Consider the following 23338-nt stretch of genomic DNA (forward strand, 5'->3'; position numbering starts at 1 on the left):
AAGTTCCGAAAATCGGTCCAATCGGAATGACCCAAATTTTGGTAGATAGATTCATTTTGCATTAAAAACATGTTTCCCAAAAGGATTTTTGACAACTCAAAAAAATTGTATTATATTAGTATGATTTTCTACCTTACCGACGATATTTGGGGGCGGGTGCAGATGGAGGGGCTCCTAAAACACGTGTTCCGTCAATTCTAAAGGGCAGAATTCGCTGTGTGAGTGTCAAAAATCCTTTTGGGAAACATGTTTTTAATGCAAAATAAAATTTACCAAATTATTTACCAAATTTCAGCACAATTGGATTGGACCGATTTTCGGAACTTTAGCGAAATTTGAGTGACTCATAATGTTTGTTCGAAGTAAAATCGAGTATCGAATTTCTTGTTTTCGATGTTCGCATGTGACAACGAGTGTGCAAAAATCAACGACTCGTTCTGAAGAAACGGAGAGATGGTACTAGGCTCTCGTGTAATTTCCATAAGCAGACACCGGGCAGAAGGAAAGGTAAGAAAGAGGTGGAAGTTGTCGAATATTACCACCGCGATGGGGAATGGTACCACTTTAGTTCGCTGTTGATCGCGGTACCGTAAACTGCGATCCCATTGCTCTCGCGCGCGGTGCAAACAAACGTGCCCGAAGATCACCGGTGCTGTAAGCACGGAATTCGCTTCATAGGATAAGAGCGGTGACCCCTTAAAGGTAAGCCATTCCTGCCAGTTGCGTGCAACTACCTCCAGCACAATTCACAGCATATTTTACCGTACGGAACACAATCAGATAACAATTACAACGTACAGTGACTCTTGTTAATGAACGGACACTCTTAAAAGGACAACAACTTTTTCATTATTGGACCGTACCACTTGAATTTTTTTTTAGAACAACTAGTTTCCTGCATATCGGGAAAACAATTTTTTGAGAAAATTGCAATTGATCAAAAGTTTACTTTACTAAAATAAAAAATATAATTTAACCCTAAACCTGCCAAGCATTAACAATATCTGGTAAATATTGCCTTATAAAAATGGCAACCCTAAATTTATTGAGATTGTCCATAATTTTCAATATAATAAATGCTTGGACAGAAAAATGTATTCTACTATTTTCCATATGTAAATTTTTATAGTTTCAATAATTGCAGAATATAAAATCGGTCATTTTGACCGTGGTAGGTTCAGTGTTAAATATTAAAACATACTTTTTGTAGATTTGTGTCAGTTACACATATTGTGAAAATTTCATCAGAATTTCGCAGAAAATTCTAAAAATACTTTCTGTAGATATGTGTAAGTACTACATATTCTGAAAATTTTATCAGAATTTTCATCACAATTTCATAAAATTTTTCAGGAAAAATTTTAAAAAATATGTTTTGTAGAGTCATAGAAGCTCTATACATGCTGAAAATTTTACTAAAAAATTTTACTTTTCACGTGACTAAATCCGGCACTGGCAAAAAGAGGGTAACTGTAGTCCCCTTAATTCGAGTCAATTCCCCTAATCTGGCGACTCTGTTCGTTAGAGATTCCCGGTGATGATTGCGACTGAAACCAAAACTCACGAGAGAAATCCGACTTTTGCCTGCAACGAAAAAATATGTCAAGACGTAATTGACTTCAATATTTCTAAAAGGGTACCGACTAGAACCGTAGAAGCTGAAATTTAAAGCCGTAGTTACTTTCTCAAGCTGCTTTTAACCTCGCTTTTTCTTGCTTACGGATCTTATACTTTAAAAGACGGATTTACCATCTTTCAAGGCGGATATCGATTCCGAACGGATTCATAGCGAAATTTTGTCTTCCCAAATAAGATATACTTATTTAAGTATATATTTTTTATATTATTATTTAATATAATATTTTATATATATTATATAAAGATATAATTTTATATCTTTAGATATAAAGATATACTAAAATCAGAACTTATATCGTCTATACATTTTTTATAATTTTGCAACTTTTTATAAGACTTTTTTTATACAATTTTTATAATTTTTATCGTTGACGTTATTATTATCATATTATAATCATAGTTGTTAATCTGTACAACAAGAATATGTCGTAACATTTATAATCAATAAATAACAATAGAATATGATACAAGCAAAATTATATGTAGTGTGTGTTAAAAATCAGAATATATTTTCATATTCTATATTCGTACATGCAGGAAATTATTTTTGCAATAAATTCAATGAATTCCTTTTCTAAAATTTCTATCAACTATTGAATATCATTTATAGTCAATAAATAGCAATAAAATATGGCACAAGGAAAATTGTGTGTAGATTGTATTAAAAAGCAGAATATATTTTCATACTCTATATTTGTACATGCAGGAAATAGTTCTTGCAACAAATTCAACAAAATCCTTTTCTAAAATTTCTGTCTACTAACAGTCCGTACATTTTTAAATTTTAAATTTAACTTCATGATATAATATCAATGGTCATGTAAGAATAATCAATTCCTAATTTAGTGAACAAAATGTAGGCGTTCACTTTTATTATAATACTTCGGCTTCCTTCATTTCACATGTATTTTTCTAAATCCATATTTGCTAACATGTGTCGTTACGCCGCATATAGAAAATGTCGTGAAAACAATTATTATATTTCGAATTTTATTAAATAGAAAACTGAAGAGGAATTAGAAGGATTTAATATTATTATTATATTATTTTCGACTTATGTATTTTCAATTTATGAAAATGAAGATAATATAAGATATTTATGATAATATTTATTTATTTATTTTTTCATTTTTCTTATTTATTTTTGTATATTACATTTATTTTATTCAAAGTGGATCAAGAAACATAGTATGTTTTAATTAATTCTATACTTTCAAAATTCTAAATGTAAGAAATTTACATTTGAGCAACAATCCTTCGTTTAATTATGTTCGGTTTAGAGCAAATTGAACAATTAAAATTCTAGTATGCAGTCTCTATGAGTTTGTAACAGTCTATGACATTCAGTTTTACTTTTAAATTTCATTTGTTTCGATATAAATCAAAAAACTTTCTAGTTTTAAATTAATTTGGTAGATTATAAATTTTCAACTTCCTCCTCGCGTTAAAACTATGAACAGCAAACATTGGCTAACCCCTCACAAAGAAAGCGTTAAATCTGTCATTGTTACCATTTCCATGAAACGTAAACCAAGTGAGAAAGTCTGCGTGTCACCGGTTGACAAGTTTACAGCTGTGAACAGGCATTACAATTAACTCGCTGCGCAATTTTAACGGGCCAACGGCATCAAATAAGCAGAACAATTAACACGTTGCACGTCTTATCGTAATATCTTCCGACGAAAATTACGGGACAGCCATTATACGGTCGCAATTTCGCTTTAAATGCTCCAGAGTATCTCTGCATCGCATAGGTTGCAACGCATAACTTTTGAACCAGTGAATTCCTCGCCTTGAAACTTCGATTCTTGGCATTTTCTCGTCAAGATGCACAGGATTATATAATAAAAAGTTAAAAATTTCTGGGTCGCCAAGGTGAAGTTAAACCTGGTAGTGTATCTACGCATGACCTTGAGCTATTAATAAACGTTTACCGTCGAACGTTTCTGTATTATAGTGTTTGGGACAACCGTATCCGATCTTCCCTAAGTTTGCTGTCGTAGTTGTTGCACCACGAGGGGGGGGGGGGGGAGGAGGAGAGGAATTGCAAAAGTTTTGGCTCGCAAGAGGTTTCAACAATTTTCGTTCGCGTATCGCGTAACAGTTGCAATCCACAGTGACCGGTGTGTCCTGGCATACCTTGGCATTAAGAAACGCGGAATCACTCTACCTTTCCCTTGAAATGTTCCCACCAGTCTCATCGTACTACTTGTCTTACATTCTCCTCATCTGTTCTAAGAAAAAAACGGCCCATTTCTAGCCATTTACCTGTCAGACATATCGACGATCAGCACTTAACGAGATGAAAAAGCGTTAACTATTAATTTTTAGGGAACATGATATTTCGACATCTGCAGTGGAATGGAGCAGACATGTACAAATTCGCAGTATTCTTGAATATTGAAATGATCAGTTTCACAAACCAGATTTTTCTACAAGTAATAACATATATAATATATAATATATTTTATGCATTGATGACAAAAAAGGGTGGTTTGCATTTTTACACAGTAGAAACGTTAGAACAATTTGAAAATACTTTTATATTTTTGGCAACCCATTAAACATATTAAGGAAGAAAATTAATTTCTATTTCACTCGAGTTTGTTGCAACTCAGATAGAAAATTTATGTGGAGGTTTCACTCGTTCTTATATTACATTTTAATTTAGCCAACGGTGTCTTAATAAATCAATTAAGTACATCAAAATCATGAAAAACAAATTAGACATTATACAACATCCAAAACAAAAAGTGAACTTTCACCTGTAAAATGCATAACAACTCAGCAGTTGATGCGACAAAAAGCTATAAATTAAAGCAAAAACTAAAATGGCTGTATAAAAGAAGGTCATAGGTAGCCTGCGGATCTATAAACAAATCTTCGGCGCAACGTGTTTTTGAGAACGTATTTCTGTTTAGTAAAATATTTCTTACAGCGGGGATAAAACACAATTATACATTATTACTCGGCGAGTGTAAACATTTTACGGTTAAAATTTATTAGAGAATTGTTGCCCAACCATCGAATACCTCGTACGTAAATATTGTTTTTTTTTTTAGAATATCAAGCTTATACAACGCCTGCGTGTAAATGGCTAAACATTATTCATTGAAAGACCGACCGACTTGTTGTTATGACGTCGTAAAACGAACCATAAATCAAAGGTAGTATAAAGTTTTTCCCAGAAAACGTAAAAAGGATACTCCTGCCTAATGGAGACGTTAAAATTTGCTTACTCACCACAAAGATATTACGTAAGTAAGGTAACGAGTTGAGAAAATTAAATTCAACTTCGTTACAAAATCCTTGTATGATTAAATACTTTTCTACATGTAAGGAAACCCAGCTCTAACAAAATCTACCATAATTGGCTGTCAGTTCGTTTATTCTCACTCATACGATCATTACTGTCTTATCTGTCACTGTCTAGATGGCAGATAAAAAAATATTATAGAGAGGGAATATCACAATCTCTAAAATTTCCTTACAACCTCAACGTTAATTCTCCTGTATTGTAAGGTTATTAGCAACAAACACTTAAAAAAAATTATAAACTATAGATTAATAATAAACCAATTAATAAAAAAAATTATGAACTTAAAGTTAACTTTAGTTGGTCAAGGTGAACATTGTAACAAATAAAAAAAAACAGTGTTGAAGTATAATTTATATGAATAAATTTTGTCATTTGACATCATAAATATGCAATAAAGTGGTTTGTTGCACCACTAGAATATTAAGTGGAGTTTTCTTATGCCTTCCCGATTATTAACATTCTAAAATTAATTAAACCTATTGCTGGAATGTATAGTTCTCTATTCTGCTAAACTAAAGTGAATGTTAGTTATAGCATCAATTTATCAATAACAAATAAAATTTTGTGAGTTAATATATAAATATTTTCTATAATGTGTGTCCTATATTTTTTTAATCAATATATTCAGGTACTTTCATAAAATATTGCTTTGTTTCTTGAAATTATTATATTTTTCTACCATATTTCATTTTGGTTAAATAAACATGTTATCCTCGTTTCAAACGTTGCGAACAACAAAATATGCAAACCGCGATATACACTTGAACACTGAATTGCAATTTCTAAAGACGACCGAACTAATTTTTCCGTCAATTATGAGGTACTTCCCGTCGCTGTTACGAAACGATTTTAATGTATCATATTAAACGTGTTCCCGGAGGAAAAGTTCATTTACACTTGCCAGATCTCTAGAAAATGGGATTATATCAACATCTGGTACGTATAATTTACATCGCGTTGGGAACAATAAATACATAGAATTGTGGTAGCAAGACGAGGAAGCGTCCCACACTTTCCTCGGTGATCTTTGTAACAGAGAAATTACTCAGAGGAATTATTCACTATATGAATTATACATGCATTTTTGTGTTGTAATGCTTTTAAAACAACATTAAATAATCGCAGTATATCTTTACACAATAGATAAACATGATTTGCACATTCTTCCGTGCTCACTCCACAACAACAGCTTATGTTACCTTTTTCTTAAAAGATTTACAACTTAAATTCATTTGAAATTGTGCTTAATATGTAGGTGAACTACTAAGGTTACCAAAGACGGAAGGAAAAAAGATAATTTGTTTGAATTTAATATGTATTACCCAGTAAGCAATTTGCTCTTGACTTGCTATGAATCTGCCACCAAAACTTGTCGACAAATTCCGAGCCCGATGCAGAAACAGATGGCTCGGTATTTCAGTGCAAAGTTTGCAGTCGCAAATCCATGCCAAATCCGTTTAAAATCCATGCCAAATCCCTGCCAAATCCATGCCAAACCGTTCCCATCGTGAAGAGGGCAGGTCGGTCGCACTAAGAGCGGACCTAACCTTGCTCTAAGAGAATCGGGCAAAATCGTTATTGTCATTGTTTTAAGATTTGTAAATTATTGAAAATACATGAAACTTAAATTTACATAGAAAAATTTTATTTTACATAAAGATCCGCAGTCTAGCTATCGCACTTCGTTCTTGCTATTGGACATGTTTTACTTATTGAGTGTACAGTCGATTAGGCTACACCTTTAGTAGTAAAATGGAGCGAAACCACTACCAAAGGTGGACGTACATTCAACCGGACATTAATTAATTCATCCGACTAAGGAACATGAAGACTCACTTAACTCTTTTGGCCGTAAGAACTTTCGCGTTGGCCATTTCTTTGCTAAATGATTTTCGCTAAACCTGACGATTCAGCTTGCTCGAAGCATATACAGGGTGTCCCGGTATTGATAGTACAACCGAGAAGGAGAGGATTCTACATGAGAAAATAAGAAAAAATAATAAAAGTTGTATAAATACTTTTCATCCGAAGCTTCGTTTTCGAGAAACTCGAGTTTGAAAATGCAGCGAATACGCGTGCTATTCCATAGGAGTCGACTGACGCGTCTGATCATGACCAACCAATTCTACTTTCTGCATACAAAGCACGCGAACCCGACGGATCTCTAAACTCGATTTCCTTGAAAACAAAGCCTCAAACGAAACAAATTTCTTTTCTCATGTAGAATCGACCCCTCCACGGGGTCGACCACCATCAATACTAGCACACCCTGTGTATAAGTCCTGCGATTCAATATGGTAAATGCCAAGACAAGTATGGAATAATTTAAGTGGAGCCCCATGTTCCCGTAATTGTTACTGCGTAACTAATCCTCTAGTACTGAAATAACGTGCTTAACGTGCTCTAATCTTTTTTCTTCGGGAAATAATTTTTAAGTTTTCTTTGAAATTGACTATATTAAAAAAAAATTGTCCCCCATTCCTGGACAGTAAAAGCCTCAGGATTCTTGTACTATTTATCATTTCAGTTTCAGTGATGAAAAAATACTAAAATGAGATAATTAAAAACAAAAATATTTGGCAGTTCAAATAAACTAACAGTCACATAGAAATGAAAATTTATTTTTTTTTTTATATTTTTATTCATACTTTTTCATTGGTTATTTCAAATGGCATTTAACGATTGCTTTTCAAATAATTTATTTCGATAATGCCCAAGCCTGTCAATGAATTTTAAATTCATTGACAGAATTTGTTGATTAAAATGATTGCTTGCATTGATCCGTAAGTTTCATTGGAAGGAGGTTACATTTGTTTAACGCAACTTTCCGAAGTCCGACATTTCATTTCCAACAACCGAATAGATTGGAGTTGATCAACCGGCAACAAACAGCTCACGCATTTATATTTTCTGTTACGTAAGATATTACTTCAATCACGTTCGTATAGACCCCATTGTTGCATTACAGCGAATACAGTTTCGCATGTTGATAAGACTATCGGCCGAAGACACGAATTTCATTCTTTTGCTCCGCCAGAACGCGCGATACCGATGCAATTAATCGGTTGTCGAGCGTCGATTAAAATCGAACAGCAATAAAAAAAATGAGGAGCTGCAAAACTGTGTCTCTGTCGCAATCGGCAAATAAACCCGCGTGCGATTCTCGGTCGGTGAACGTAACGGTGCAAAAGGTGTGTACCTGCATACGTACATACATACATACTGTCAGTCCCATAATTGATGGCACACACTTTAAATCAGAATAACTTTTTTTATAAATAAACATTGGTTATTAGTTTTCCTGCAAAGCTAGACGGACTAGTTCACCAGATGATATGTAATGAATGGACTGCGGATCTTTATGTAAAATAAAAAGTTTGTACGTCAATTGCAAGACACAGGAGCTAAATATTTTATATTTTTCGCTAATAATTTTAACGTAGTGAAAATAATATATTAATACTCTTAAAGTCGTCTAACCTTTCTCACTGTTGCACCATTTCATAATTGCACCTACTCGTTTTTGTCATAAATGTTGCAAAAAATTTTCGAAAACTTCCGTTTAGAGTGAATTGCGGAAAAATTTTTGAAAGTTGCTTTTTCCAACTTAATATGTTTGCTTGTAACGAAAATTTAAGAAAATTGGTTGTACTAATCTATCTCTCGGCTGAACTTTACTTCAGGAAACCAAAAATTTTTAACTCTTTTTATGTAATCATCTAGATTTTGGCGAGAAAATTCCGAAAATCGATGTTTTAATGTTAGGAATTCACGGGTTCAAAAGTTATGAGTGTTTAAAGTCGAAAAAGTTAACAATTTCTGGTTTCCTGAAGTGAAGTTTAGCGTATCTATGTAGCTTGAAGTCGTTCAGTCCGTTTCTAAATAATTTATAGTAATTTCAAGCGTGTGCCATCAAATATGAGACTGACTATACGCGATCATGTTTATTCACACTGGCTACGCACTTTTGCGTCGATTGGTTATGTCTGGTGTACATTTTTTCCCTTTCCAACTTTTTTATCATCTCGGTTAGACCAGAATTGGATTGTCGTGCAAAAAACGAGAGACGCGAAATGTAAGTTTAATTTACTCGATGTGACGAAATAGATCGTCATTACATGACTGGATATATCGATCATAAAGCAGGTGTGCTGGCGGAATTTCTGATTGGAACAGAGCGAGGGATCAGCTGCGACTATGGAGATTTAATGAAACTGACTAATTGCTATGTTTCACGATACAGTAGAGCCTCGATTATCCGAACTACACAGATAAGCATGAGTATTCGAATAACAGCATAGTTACATATTGTTACAGAGTACTAAATTCAATCTCTATTGATTCAGACAATTGAATTGGACATATATACAGGGTGGGACACCAGGTATTACCACCTCTCAAGGTCAAATCATTACGTTATTGTTATTATTCACAGAGACGTGTTTGGACGGAGATTAAATGGTTTCAAGAGATGCGCAGACTGTTGTTATTAGTCTTTTTGTAGGTGGACGCGCCAAGGACATATAAAGGTCAACTTTGATTTTTTTGAGGAAGTAGAAGCTTTAAGCTTTAAAATTAGTCCAGACTTATGGTTGTACTATTTGTTTTTGCCAAATTATCACAATTTAAATATCGGCAATTTTTCCAAGAATTCTTGTTGTTTAAGAAATGACTATGGGTAGATTCACCTTGAAACGACATTTTCGACTTCCATTTCAGAATTACTCTTAGACAGATAATGAATGTGGAATTAATCATTTAGAATTGATAACATTTTTGCAGCTATAAAATGACCAATAAATGATCACTTGAACGATAAGAAGGAAAGTAACGTATGAAAAATCACACTAACTAATGTCCCGTTACCGGTTCAATTATTTATAAACAGGAAACTGTCGATCGCTGATTAATTAAACCGCATTTTCACACATGGGCATGATTGGCTCTACTCTTGTAGAGGTATCTGTTCAAAAGAAAAGAAAGTAAAAATATCGCACGAAAAAACCTACGAACAATGAGTAACGTAGAGGGGCGCAACAACGATATTCTAACCGTGTACCTACATTTGTAAAACAATGGCGGTTCACCTTAGTTAGAGATCATTGTATCGCGGGACATAGAACGCCACCGGCCATAATGAAGCTTGTAGGAAGAGGAAACTGCACCATGTAAAAAATGTAACGCTACCGCAGAATTGTAACGCAAATGGTGGACCATGGGGGCTTCGTTTTGGGTCGCATTAGAAAGCCCGACGCGATTCGCAACGCACTATGTCGATAGGTGCGGAAACTTGGGAAAAAATGAAAAAAAGATAATTATTTTATTCAATTTTATTTATAACTAAGAAAATTCAAATGATCGAAAATTATTTCAATTCTAATGATCATACGCGAGATTCTACACCTTCGCCTCGGTTCTATGGAAATTGATGTAAGGAAGCTGCCGCAAAATTATTTTCAAGGTCAGAAGGTCAAAAATTTTTTTTCGATTGCATACTATCCTATTCGTCGCAAGGATAAGAAGTGCAACAGGAACCATCGGTCAAAACTTAATCGTTCTCTTAAAAAATTATGATAAAAAGGGCCATCGAAGCGTCCTCGCCTATTCCTGCTGTCTAAAAACGAACCAGCCAATGGCGGAGAATCGGTCGCCGTTCTCGTTACGGATTCGTTACGTCGATTTCGCAAGTTCGTGACCCGGCGATGGCCTCGCCGCTTTCATTCTCCTCGGATTGTCACGAACTCTGTCTTCTAACTCATTAACCGACGTTTCAGTTGTCGTTCGAAGAAATTCTACAATATATTTCCTGCAACACAATGCACACGTTGATAGCCTTCTTGCTTTCCTTCGTTGCACAATGTCGCGCTGCATTGTTCGAATTCCTCACAATTAAGGGCAAGCCGCTTAACGCCGGACACCAGCACTTTATAAAATAATCGGAACAAAAAGATTTAACCGGTGAAAGGTATGGGGAAAAACTAATGGAAGCAAACGATAAATGTAATGAGTAGTGTCGAGTAGAGAGTGACAAAAATCGTATGTAATTTTATATATTTATTATTTTATTTTTATCATTTATATTTACTGTTTTGGTTATACGTTTAGTATTTTATTTTTATTGTTTATATCTACTTCTTATTGCTAGCAATTATTTATTAACAATTCTATGTGTACAACGTTAATGTAAGCACGATGGTATTCGCAGTGGTGTGAAATCATTCTTCGAAAAATTACCCTTGTAAGGAAATCTACTTCCCTTGCGAGACGATCACAAATAATTTTAGAATAGTTTCCTAATTATGCAATATCCACAAGGCTGCTTCGTTCAATCTGCAAGCTAGTCCGACAGAATGTTGTTACGATATGAAACTCGATTTATTAGTATCACCCCGAAGTTCCGGTAACTTTGACGATTATTACAAGGTTTAGGCGAGCGATCGAAGGTCACTCTGCAAATTAGTTCAGATTAGTTTCTAGATGAGGAACGAAATAAATTTCTGTTTCATTTTTCTTTTTCGAACATTGATCTACAGAATCGTAAATTTACATAAACTGTCTATTATATTTTATAAACTGATTGTTACTAATAATTGCAAAAATAATTCTTTGTCAGTGCCTCATTAAAAAAAATATGCTCATATCTACAATTATCCGGAGATTTTCAATGGGATTTAAAATTGGGGATTATGGTGCACACTCGAGATTAAAGAACTTTTTTATATGGAAATTAAAATATTTTTTAGCCCCACAGGTAGTTGTAGTTTGCTGGTGCATCTCGGTCCACTCGATATCAAAATGAAGCCGCGTAGGTGCCCTCATTCGCAATACGTCGTCAGCTGCCCCGAGCGATCGACTTATATCGAAAGAAAACTGTATTTAGCTCCTGTGTCCTGTGTCAACTGATGCGAACTGTTTTTATTTTGCATGAAGATCCGCAGTCTAGTAATAGCATTGGTGAAATTCCCCTCTGCGTGCTGTCTACGCTAAATAATTTTAAGAATGACGTTTCAAAATAGTTTTTGAAATAAAAATAATCGTTGTTCTACTTACAGATGAGTTGCAACTGCCCGTTGACTCCTTCAACCGGGCCTACTCTCGCATCGACATGCGGTGGCCCATCCTTTATGCTATTTATGGGTCTTCTCGAGGTGTTTCTGCGTAGCCAATGCGACCTTGAAGATCCTTGCAACAGGCCAGTGCCGCCGAACACTGTCAACTCCAGGTAAAACCGATCAAAGTCAAGCTCGGATTAAACTTCCAGTACAGTTCACGGTCGAACAAATCGACAGACAACTCGTGTCCTTCGGTGAAGACGGTCAACGCCGAAAAACTCGTTTTGTTAAGAAGATCCGAGAATAATACTTCACACACTTTTGCTGTACTTTCGGAAACGTATTTACGGAGTTATAGGCGAGTAAAGGTCGGCGTGTTCGTGCGAGGGCGATCGGCAGAAAATTTTCTAATTACCGCGGTGTATTGGTCCGGCGGCTTTTCGTCGAAACTTTTCTAAATTCCACCGCTACGAGGCAGCTCTATCGATCCTAGACGAATTTCGCCAATTGGGTAGAATTAACGTTTCAAATAGGGCCACGAAGAGGATACAAATGTTGAGCTGTATGGAGAGGAATGCGAGACTTTGAAACATTGCGGGGAAATGAATGGAGAAACAATACAGCAGCAAGATCGACGGCAAGGAGGGTGCGCTTGATAGATTAGGTTGGTTGAGTGGACTGAAAGCGCGTAGAGAACTAGAAGAGAAGCGAGGAGAATAGAAGTTGAGATTGGAAATAAGGAAATACGGTTAAAGATTGAAAGAATAGACATTCTATTCTGCTGGAACAAAGAATTTCCATATAAACTCGTTATGTCTTTGTCCTTTAGTGTGCGATCGCATACCGGCCAAGCTGAGGTGTAGTGAAAGTGCCAATTATGTTCGCGATTTCGAGATTAATGCAAATTATGTCCGAGATGTAGGTGTTCATAACTCGACGCCTGAACAGCGATACATTTTTTAATTAGCCTTCACAACTGCACGAATACTATGCTCGTAAAATCATGCTTTTATATTTTCGTTTATTTTCTTTTATCTTCAGTAAAAAAAAGTTACAACCCAATTTTTTTAAGCTCGACAAATGTAAATAAAATGAATAGGGATTGGAAGATAGGGTACTTGTCCCAATTACAGTGCCATTAAGCTACCTTGTTAGTTCAACAATTAATTAATGAATTATTTGATTTTAATTTGCTGTTCAAAATGTATACTGACTAGCACACTGTTTTTTCCTTCGTTAGGATATTTTTTTCAAGTTAAAAATCATGATATTTCACCATAACATAATTACAAGCTTGCATTTGAATAAATTGTAAATAATGAATAAATATAAATTCTTTTGACAGCTTTACCGTTTTAAATCGCAGCTGGTAAATTTTCTTGTGAATGCATAACATCCGAAATTGTGCAAGTTTCAGTTGCAAGTGTCTCGTTACAATCGGTTCCAGTGTGACTTAACTGAGGGACAATGCCGGTATCAATGTAACACCGGCTTTGTCTGAGAAAAATTAAAATGCATTACTTCAGTACGCAACTGGGATAACGTAGTTTCAGGTGCAGGAAGAGGATGGCATAAACTTGAGAGAATGGAGAGTTGGCGCAGGAAACCTTAGATGTAAGAAAAATGAAAAAAAAAACAGAAAAAATAAAAACATTTGCATGACTATGTAGGAACTTGTGTGTTGCACTTGATAAGATTATTGGAGCGAGGAAAAGATCGAAGAAATGCGTGCAACGGACCAATGATCCGGGGATCCGTTGACCGTCGGGCAGGACGAGAGACAGTCTTAATTGTCACGGTGACACGGTTCACGTAATGCGATGGAAACAACGGTCTTGTCACTCTCTCGGAAGTGAGCATCCATGCACGACTACCCGTAAAATTGTTGCGTGCGTGTGTCTACGTGTAATAGCCCGGGGCCATTGTTCCGATGATTCTCCCGCGTTACATCACATCCAGCCGATGCATCCGCGTTTGCACTTATGTATACCGGATGCGGACTGAAGCAACCGGCGCCCAGGAGACTGTTGGATCTTCACCGTTGCTCGAGAAAACGGAGAACGATAGCGAATGATAATTGGAAGAGATCGAAAGTCCATCAAAACCAATGGGCCGTGGCACGTTGAGCAACGCGGAATTCTATTACCATGCTCAATGGTACCGACAACCGAACCGTGCCCGACTATAGTCGATTACACGCTGCAGGGTCCAATTAATGCTCCAATATTAGCGAGAGTCCTCCAACCACACGAAAACGTACAGTCACTCGCAGTAATAACAATAATATTTATTAATAATAATAAATTCGGACATTTTTGAAAATACGATCATTTTTTCGGGACGTTAGGATTAGTTTACTAGCTGAGGTGAGAAAATTGCAATCGGTCAGAATCGTGGAGAAAATTTTAAAGTACCTTTTACAACTTTTTCACCGGGTCTGTATTGAACATTTAAATCCTGCATATACGGAACATCTTTGTATTACGTTAACGAGTTGATAAGATGACAATGTCCGGCATTAAGTGCTGTCAGGCGTTAGGTAAATTCCTGCTATAATTTCCAGAGTTTGAATCTCTGCACGGTTGAACGTTTCTTGTGTTTGTAAAATATAGAACGTTCCGTAATGAAATATACAGTAGCATTAGGAACGAAACGAACGAGCAATTTGAAACCTACAATTTTCCTAACGACATGGCAATGCGTAAATGAATAATTTATTACGTTTCATTCGTTGCGGTATTGCTTAATGATACATGCCTATGATGTATTCTACTTTAATTTCCACTTAACAGTTGGCTCTATATTAACAATGTCATCTGTTTGATGATTCGTATCAGAGAATGTAGAAAATTGTAAATAGGTATTTTTGGCAACAATGATGATTGCGAGAAGGATCTTCAACGTTTCCTACCTTATCGACACAGCGTAAGGCACTGACTTAAAATTGGTTGTATTTTTAAAACTTTAAAAACAAATGATCACAGCGCTTGGGTATTTCGCGGGTTCGAAGGAAACATGGAAAATGGAATATTAAACATTCCTCGTGTGACAGAAATTACAATGACCGAAGTTACCTAGATTAGATTTTTAGGAAGATAGGGAGCGACACTCGAATAGTACCAAATTTTCTTTTAAAACGCCGAAAATTCTTTTCACGGTCGTTTTTGTCAAAAAAGTACTTGTTTACAAAATATTAACCAATTCTAAAACTGCGTTTCAAAGCGCGTAGTTCACTCGTTCAAAACTTATACGTGCGTAAAGTTGAACGATTTTAAGCAAAGAACAAAAAAAGGAGAGAAGAAAAATAAAAAAAGTGAAAAATTTTTGGTCCTAGAAGGTAAAGTTTAACCAGTATTAATAATGATAGTAATATTTATAATTGATGGTCTAAAATCAAATGTTTACAAATGTTGTGATAATCAGCTCCGGCTGTAAAAGTGGACGTTCGATTTGTTTAATCGAACACTTTTCGCCAGGGTACACGAGACGTTCAGTACTCGGGCTCACATTTCAGAGGATAAAAGTAAGTTGTCGTCCCTCAAAGAGGCAAGAGTGTAAGTTACGTTGTACAGAGTGGCTGTATGCGGCTCGTGGCATTCAAAATACCATTACCACTTCGCACAAGCGCGAGCGTCCCCAACGAACGGCGCTGAGAAATCCACCTTTCGCTTGACTCTGCCCCTAGCCGAGGCTCTCGTTCCTTTAACCCAGTTTCTAATTCGTAAGACATTGTAACGAGAGTCTTTTTTGTCGTCGACGGAACTTCAGAACCGGCTAGTGAACCTGTACCCGGTTCTGGAGAAACTGAAATGGCCAATGCAACCTTGTCCATAGGAGCGGGGACCTCACCTTTTTGAAGAGAGCACGGTCGATATCGCAAAATTCGAATTAGTCGCCGGAGAACGGAAATTTCAGAGATTTACGCAACTTTACGCTCGCTTCTTGCATAACGAGCGCAGAATACGTTCATTATTTCCCGAATTTAAGATAATTAAGAAATCAAAATAAGAAATGACTACTTGGAAGAATTTATCTCGCACTGTTATTTGAAAATAAAAACAATATTGATAAAGAGGCTGTACATATATACATACATACATTGTGAAAATTATTTTCAAGTCAGAAGAACACGAAAATGTGTGAAACAGTAGACCTCAAGTTAACATTCCCATTTTTGTTCATATCCTGTGAAAAAAAATTTTAATGCAAAGAATCTTTGTGCTTTGAGAGTAGTAGATTTTTTATATTGTTATATTAAATTGTGTAAATGGTTGGAATTATACTTCAAGCGTACTTGAATTACATCACAGTTATCTAATAACTGTTATAAAACTGAACTTGATTAGATCCTTACTACCTTAACTAGTTAGTTAAGTTAAGCAGTTAAGTAGGTAAGTAGTTAAGATACTAGTACCAGTCAAGTTACTAAATTAATACCTGAATTAGATCACAGTTACCTAATAACTGTTATAAAACTGGAACTTAATTAGATCCTTAGTATATTAAATTGTTACTTAAGTTAAGTAGTTAAGATACTAGATCCAGTCAATTTACTAAATTAGTACCAGAATTAGATTTCAGTTACCTAATAACTGTTATGAAACTGAAACCTGATAAGATCCTTAGTACCTTAAGTTGTTAGTTAACGTAAGTAGTTGAGTAGGTAAGATACTAGTGCCAGTCAAGTTACTAAACTAGTACCTGAATTAGATCACAGTTATCTAATAACTGTTGTGACTGTGGAACTTAAACTGTTATAAAACTGGAACTGGAATTCTAATTTCGCAGCTGTTAGTATTCGAGTCGTTCCAATTTCCAGTTCGGCGACGAGAGGAAGTTAATTTGTTGCGATCTGTGATTAAAATGGCGAATCTTTCTGTTAGGTACGACTTCGTTGTAATAGGTGGGGGCAGCGCCGGCGCAACAGTGGCTGCTAGATTATCGGAGGAATCACGATTTTCTGTGTTATTACTGGAAGCTGGGCTGGATGAGCCGACCGGAACTCAAATACCATCGTTTTTCTTCAATTTCATCGGATCTAATATTGATTGGCAATATTCCACGGAGAGCGAAGACGGTGCATGCTTGAACAAGGACGACAGAAGATGCTATTGGCCCAGAGGAAAAGTACGTAGCCTAAAATCAATATTTTCAATAAAAAATTGGAAAACACAGTGAATTATTTATTGATGAAATTAATAAATGCAAGTCGTAAGCGTGACCCTTTCCATGCAATGAAATTCTTCAGGTACTAGGGGGCACCAGCGTCATGAATGGCATGACATACATGAGAGGTTCGCGAAAGGATTACGACGATTGGGCCAGGCTTGGCAACGTAGGATGGACTTATCAAGATGTCCTTCCATATTTCATCAGGAGCGAAGATAATCTTCAAGCCAACACTATGGATTATGGTTATCACGGTGTTGGTGGACCTCTTACGGTTACGCAGTTCCCTTATCACCCGCCGTTGAGCTACGCTCTCCTTGAAGCTGGAAAGGAACTCGGTAAATATGGATTATTCGTTTCTTGTTTGGCTTCAACTTCGGTAACAAGGTTACAGGGTATCATGTATCACTCACAGTAATATTCGGACAATTTTTAAAAGGACGATCACTTTTTTTTAAAACTGAACCATACGACTTGGACTTTTTTTATAGAAATTAGAACAATTAGTTTACTACATGAAGAGAAAAAGAAATTTTGAAGAAATTGCAATTGATCTGAATTGCGGGGAAAATACTAACAGTTAATTTTTGACAACTTTTTTATGCGGGCCTATGTTGAATATTTGAGAAAATTTGCAATAAAAACTTTTATACCAAAATCTTACATAGCTGTGTGACATATAAAACAAAAACAAAGAGACAGTAGAAAAATTTGCCATATTGCACGATTTATTCGAGATATATTTTTAAATTCGAAAACGGTGAATTATTATAACTGCCCCACTGGTCAAATGGTAAAGCAATATGTGCTTTTTCATTTTATTTTCAAGAAACGTAATAAATAAAAGTTTTCCGTAGAGAAATGAGGATTAAAAAAAAGTGGTTCAACTATCCCCACTTTCCCCTATATCGCATCACGATCGATGGCGGAGCGAGAAAGAACGAATGCACAAAAATGGTAAAAACATCTCGGTTCTGTTAAGCGAATCACGCGGAACCAGTTATTACGTGACAGCGAAGAACCGTTACATTTTTATTTCCCTGGCACGGTTCGCTTACACTTGTTAGATCTAATGAACCGTTTCGACGTTCAGCGAAAGAATCGTTACGTCAATACAGCTCATGGCTAATGAATTGCGATACCGATCTCGGCCGGCCGGTGTGTCGTCACAGTCGAATTATCTGACGGGAAACGCAATTCGGCAATTAATGAACGTCGACGGCCTTGTTACCATTCGTAATTTGTTCGGGATTTAGCTGCAACGAAAACAATTTGACCGTGAATGAACAAGGTTGACGCACTTGATAAACAACGAGCCATTGATAAAGCGATCGAGAACTAAATAAATCGAACTACGAATTATACTATATTATTGCTGGGTTTAACAAGTGATCACTAGATTGTGAATTTTTATGCCGTTAAAAAAATAAAACAATATTTTATAATTAAAATATTGCTAATTGTTGTGAATAATTAAAAATAGCAACAACTGTGAGAAACCGAAATTTTTGAAAATTTATTAGCGTTTAGAAGGTGTCCACTTAATTTTGTCCCCGACTGTATTATTTGCAACAATACATGTTGACGTATATTTATTGTATATTTGTACAATAATTAATAACGCGTACGGGGTCTGTATAATATTATATCGAAATCTCGATATGATATTCAACCTAGCTAATTATTTAATGATTACTTTTGCAATTGATTATGGTAATCGTGGCAATGGTAGTGATCACAATCATCAATTAATTGATTGCTACTGGAATAAATCAGTGATTATTATTTGATTCGGTATGCTGTAATCGTTAATCAGAAATCTGCAATCGCGAAATGAACGATTAATTTATCTGTTGCTAAAATTAACATTGCATGCAGTTATGTAACAATGCATATATATGTATGTATATATTGTATATTTATATCCCAGCACATCAGCCATTGTACTCCTGCTCTTACACAAGAATCATAATTCAATAGTCAGTTGCTGTATAAATAATTTTTTTTTATTGAGTCGTGAAATACATTTCTCCAAGTACTGCTCAGAATTATTATAACTACTGTAATACCAAATTTTAGAGTTAATAATGATCAAAACCCTAATCATTTCGTGATTAATGAGCGCTAGGTTAATCATGACCAATTATTACCTATGTTTCGATTATATTTCAAGCAAGTTTTTTGCTTTCATTTCGACGTGTACACAGACAACTCTAATAATTTTTATAAATCTATAAAATTGTATGACTCTTAATGTTATTATTGATCTTAATATCATTCGTTTATAAATTGTATTATTCTTCCAAATTTAAAAAATCTTATTGATAGCACCGCAGTGTATATTTGCTGAGGGAGGAAATTGATTTTTGTTTCATTTTTTTAATGTCTCCAGGATACGGGACCGTAGATCTGAACGGGCGAACACATACTGGATTTGCCATTGCTCAAACGACCTCCAGAAACGGTTCCCGGCTTTCGACAGCACGGGCGTTCCTTCGGCCGGCTAGAAATCGGCCGAATTTGCATATAATGCTCAACTCCACGGCGACCAAAATCCTATTTGACAACAACAAGAGAGCAGTCGGCGTGGAATTCGTTCACGACGACAAGATCCATCGCGTATCGGTGGCTAAGGAAGTCATCATAAGCGGAGGTAATTACGTTGCATAATGCAAATCATTACAATTTTCATAATAACGCTTCGCTGGCCGCGTGTAAAATGAACGCATTCAATCCCATTGATCGACGGGTTTCTTCATTGACAGGGAAGTTACACTTATGGTAACTAGACTGCCATAATACTATACCATTCTTAAGGGGCCTTTATGCGGAATGAGGTGTCTGGCTTGCGAAAGTGATTTCCTTGAGACAAATAGAATGTATCGATTCTATATCCTGTTATTGTTTCCTGTTTTGGCATCTGTTTAAACACCAGACATTTTGAAAATAATGAACATTTAAATTAGTATTTCATGGAAATACTGCTAACGCTGGAAGATACGGAACACGTACAGTGAATCACCATAATATTCGGATATTTTTAAGAGAACAATCACTTTTTTTGCACTGGACCATACGACCTCGTTTTTTTTTCTTTTTAGAAGTTGGAACAATTAGTTTACTGCGTGACAGATATGATAGGCATGATATTATTACGACCATAATTACTTGTGTAGCAAGCGATTCAAATTCCGGACTTGACATTTACGGTAGAGGTGCACTAATTCTTCACTTCCCTAGTTACACTAACTATATCGTGTTTAGAGTCATTTTAATTAGAAAAACGAGACGAATACGATGGTAGAAGTTAGATTCGTGAAAAACCAAAAATAAAAAAGTTTCATTTTGTATGTAACGAGCTGAGCCCCTTATGAGCCACCGGTCGGAAAAATGAGTCGAGAAAAGCTCAAAAATGGAGATGACAATATCATAAGTGAAGAACGTGAACGACCAAGGATGTCAATTTTTACCGTAGTGTAATTGAACTTACTTTAATCAATAACGTAACAGATTTCCGATTTTCAACGTTTTATCGTGCAAAAGTAATTTGAAAGTGATTTTAATCGCTAAATATTTTGAGAATCCCTGTGAATAATTTTAGTGCCTATATCTTCTGTAAATGCCTTGCCTTATGCAAGATTTTGCACTGCAGAAAACTATGGTGTCGGACTCACTTGTAGAACAAATTAGCTGCGAATCTGCAGCACGTTTCCCATTAGACTAGGAAATCACAGAGGAATTCGTTTTAGTGTCGAGATCCATCACTTCTTCAATAACCCACTGGTTAGTTCCTCTCTAATTGCTTCGTCCAATCCAGAAGCTCGATAATTAGACGTGAGAACATAATTATTGGTCTCGTCCTTAAACAGGTACGCGATAACTGTAATTATCCGACAAATGACGAAATATTCGAAGAATTCAATATTTCAAGGTATCAGAAATTTTTATTCCCAACGCTCATCGCACATTCATTACTCCGATCGTTAACCTTGGAAGTCTGTATGTAGGAATTCTTCATCAAACGTTAGAAACAATATTTTTATCAAGCAAAAGCTATTTTAACAACAAGTGTATATGAACAATAATAACAAAAAGTTTATATGAGGCGATTTAACACTACCAACATAGTCCTATTCAACAAGTTATTCATTGACTATTTGTAAATACTCAGATAATTGTAAAAATAAATTCAGAAAATTGTATAAAAAAAATTGTATGGTTTTGCACTACCTCGCGAAAACGTAGACACCGTGAATGTTTATTTATAATGAACATTTACAATGACATTATAATGAAAATATAAATTACATTTATAATGAAAATGAGTAGATAGAATTTAAGTAATGAAGTTGCAGTGCCTATATTAATTATACTTATTTCTAAAGCATAATGAATCTTATAAAAGAGATATTAATTTTTTTACATTAGAATCGGTTAATATAAATAGATGTTATATACCTCTTTTTTTAACATTAATTATGCTTTAAAAATAAGTATGATTAATATAGGCAGAATAATTGATACCCCCACAGTAAGTGGGTCCCATACACCAGGTTTAATGAAAACACATTAGGTACACAATTGCAATCTTAATAATGTTCGCGCGAACGATTATCTAAAGTCCCGTCGTGTTCTCCTACACTGTAATTGTTTCCGTCCGACTAAATATCCCGTGTCAGCGTTTACACAACAATCAACCATCGATACTCGTGCGGATGACAGAAATTCCGTGTCCTTCAGAGGACAAAAAACATAAAGATCGCGACGAAAGAGGACACGCTCGGTTATTGTGCCGCTGATGACCCTCTTGCAGGGGGCAATTATAGTGTGAAGAACATTGAACCCAAGGCTGTCCACGACGCAGATTTTTGTTGCAGATAAATGGCCTCAAGATATTTTTGCGCGGTTGAGAATCGAATGTTCGTTTAATTCCGAGTAACGACACTATTTGCTTTTTATAACAATTAATATTTACATAGAACGATTTTATGGCAACTCGATGGTAACCGCAAAACACAACATTTACCTCTATTGGCCTTCTCAAGGTCATCTCAAGGTCGACTAAGTTATATGTCACCCGCGAAACCATACAATTGCTAGCCAAAACATTTTTTCGTATCGTTCATATTTTCAAAAGATTTTTCCTAGAAATTTAAAATGGGACACTCTGTATAAATGAGTAAAAACTTATGTTTCTCAGCACCGTCTTCAATCAAACAATTTCAAGTTGATAATAAAGCTAATATATAAGATATAAAATGTAAAATATGTACAATGTATAAAAATATCTGAAGCCCCCCAGTCTCCCCCATAAAAAAAAAGGAAACAAAAGGATGCAATTTCATCGCATGTACAAATTCTCACTCGTTTGCAACCGGAAGCGGAAGTGAAACTCTGGAAAAGAGTCTCGCTGCCAGCCAACAAATACTGACGTTTTACCGAGAATTGATTTTGCCGTGTTCGGCGACGAAGGATCGTTGAGAGTTCAACGACACGGGAGAAGGTTTCGATGTGTCCTCATTTACATGTGTTTGGCATTTTTCTTTTTTGAAGGTGCCGTAAACTCGCCGCAAATACTTCTGAATAGCGGTATCGGGCCTCGTGAGGAATTGAACGCGGTAGGAGTTCCGGTTGTCCATGATCTGCCTGGTGTCGGCAAGAATCTTCACAATCATGTCGCCTACACGTTGGTCTACACTATCAACGACACCGACACCACTCCCCTCAACTGGGCTACCGCGATGGAGTACCTACTCTTCAGAGATGGTCTGATGTCCGGCACAGGTAAACAACCTTTACTCCTACACAAGCTAGGGTAAGGGACCCCGATTACTGTGGGGGTACCAATTACTGTGCCTATATTAATTATACTTATTTTGAAAGCATAATGAATATTAAAAGTAAAGACATTACATTTTTTTCATTGGGATCAGTTGATATATATGTTTTAAAAATAAGTATAATTAATATAGGCACAATATTTGGTACCCCCACAGTAATTGGTACCTCCCCCCCCCCCCTCCTCTTTAAATAGAGTGGCCGCTGGAGCGGTATTAGATAATCAGAAAACAGAACATGTTCTACTGTACAGAATTTAATGGGCCACGAAATTATAGCCGAAGAATTTTCGAGTTTTAAAAACAAACTCCGTAAAATCGTC

The 23338-nt window shown here is 35.7% G+C and overlaps 1 protein-coding gene across 1 annotated transcript in view; it reads left to right on the top strand.

Moving 5' to 3' along the window:
* Window positions 1-502: 502 nt before the first annotated feature.
* The window catches only part of LOC143353920 (glucose dehydrogenase [FAD, quinone]), a 29109-nt gene continuing 6273 nt past the window's right edge, over window positions 503-23338 (top strand). The window contains exons 1-6 of the mRNA XM_076787507.1: window positions 503-702; window positions 12010-12179; window positions 16893-17136; window positions 17258-17516; window positions 19571-19831; window positions 22732-22962. Coding sequence (XP_076643622.1) covers window positions 12010-12179; window positions 16893-17136; window positions 17258-17516; window positions 19571-19831; window positions 22732-22962 — 1165 coding nt within the window. The 5' untranslated portion in view covers window positions 503-702. The remainder of the gene's footprint in view (window positions 703-12009; window positions 12180-16892; window positions 17137-17257; window positions 17517-19570; window positions 19832-22731; window positions 22963-23338) is intronic.

This window comes from Halictus rubicundus, chromosome 5 (genome assembly GCF_050948215.1).
Source record: "Halictus rubicundus isolate RS-2024b chromosome 5, iyHalRubi1_principal, whole genome shotgun sequence".
NCBI classification, from domain to species: Eukaryota; Metazoa; Arthropoda; class Insecta; order Hymenoptera; family Halictidae; genus Halictus; species Halictus rubicundus.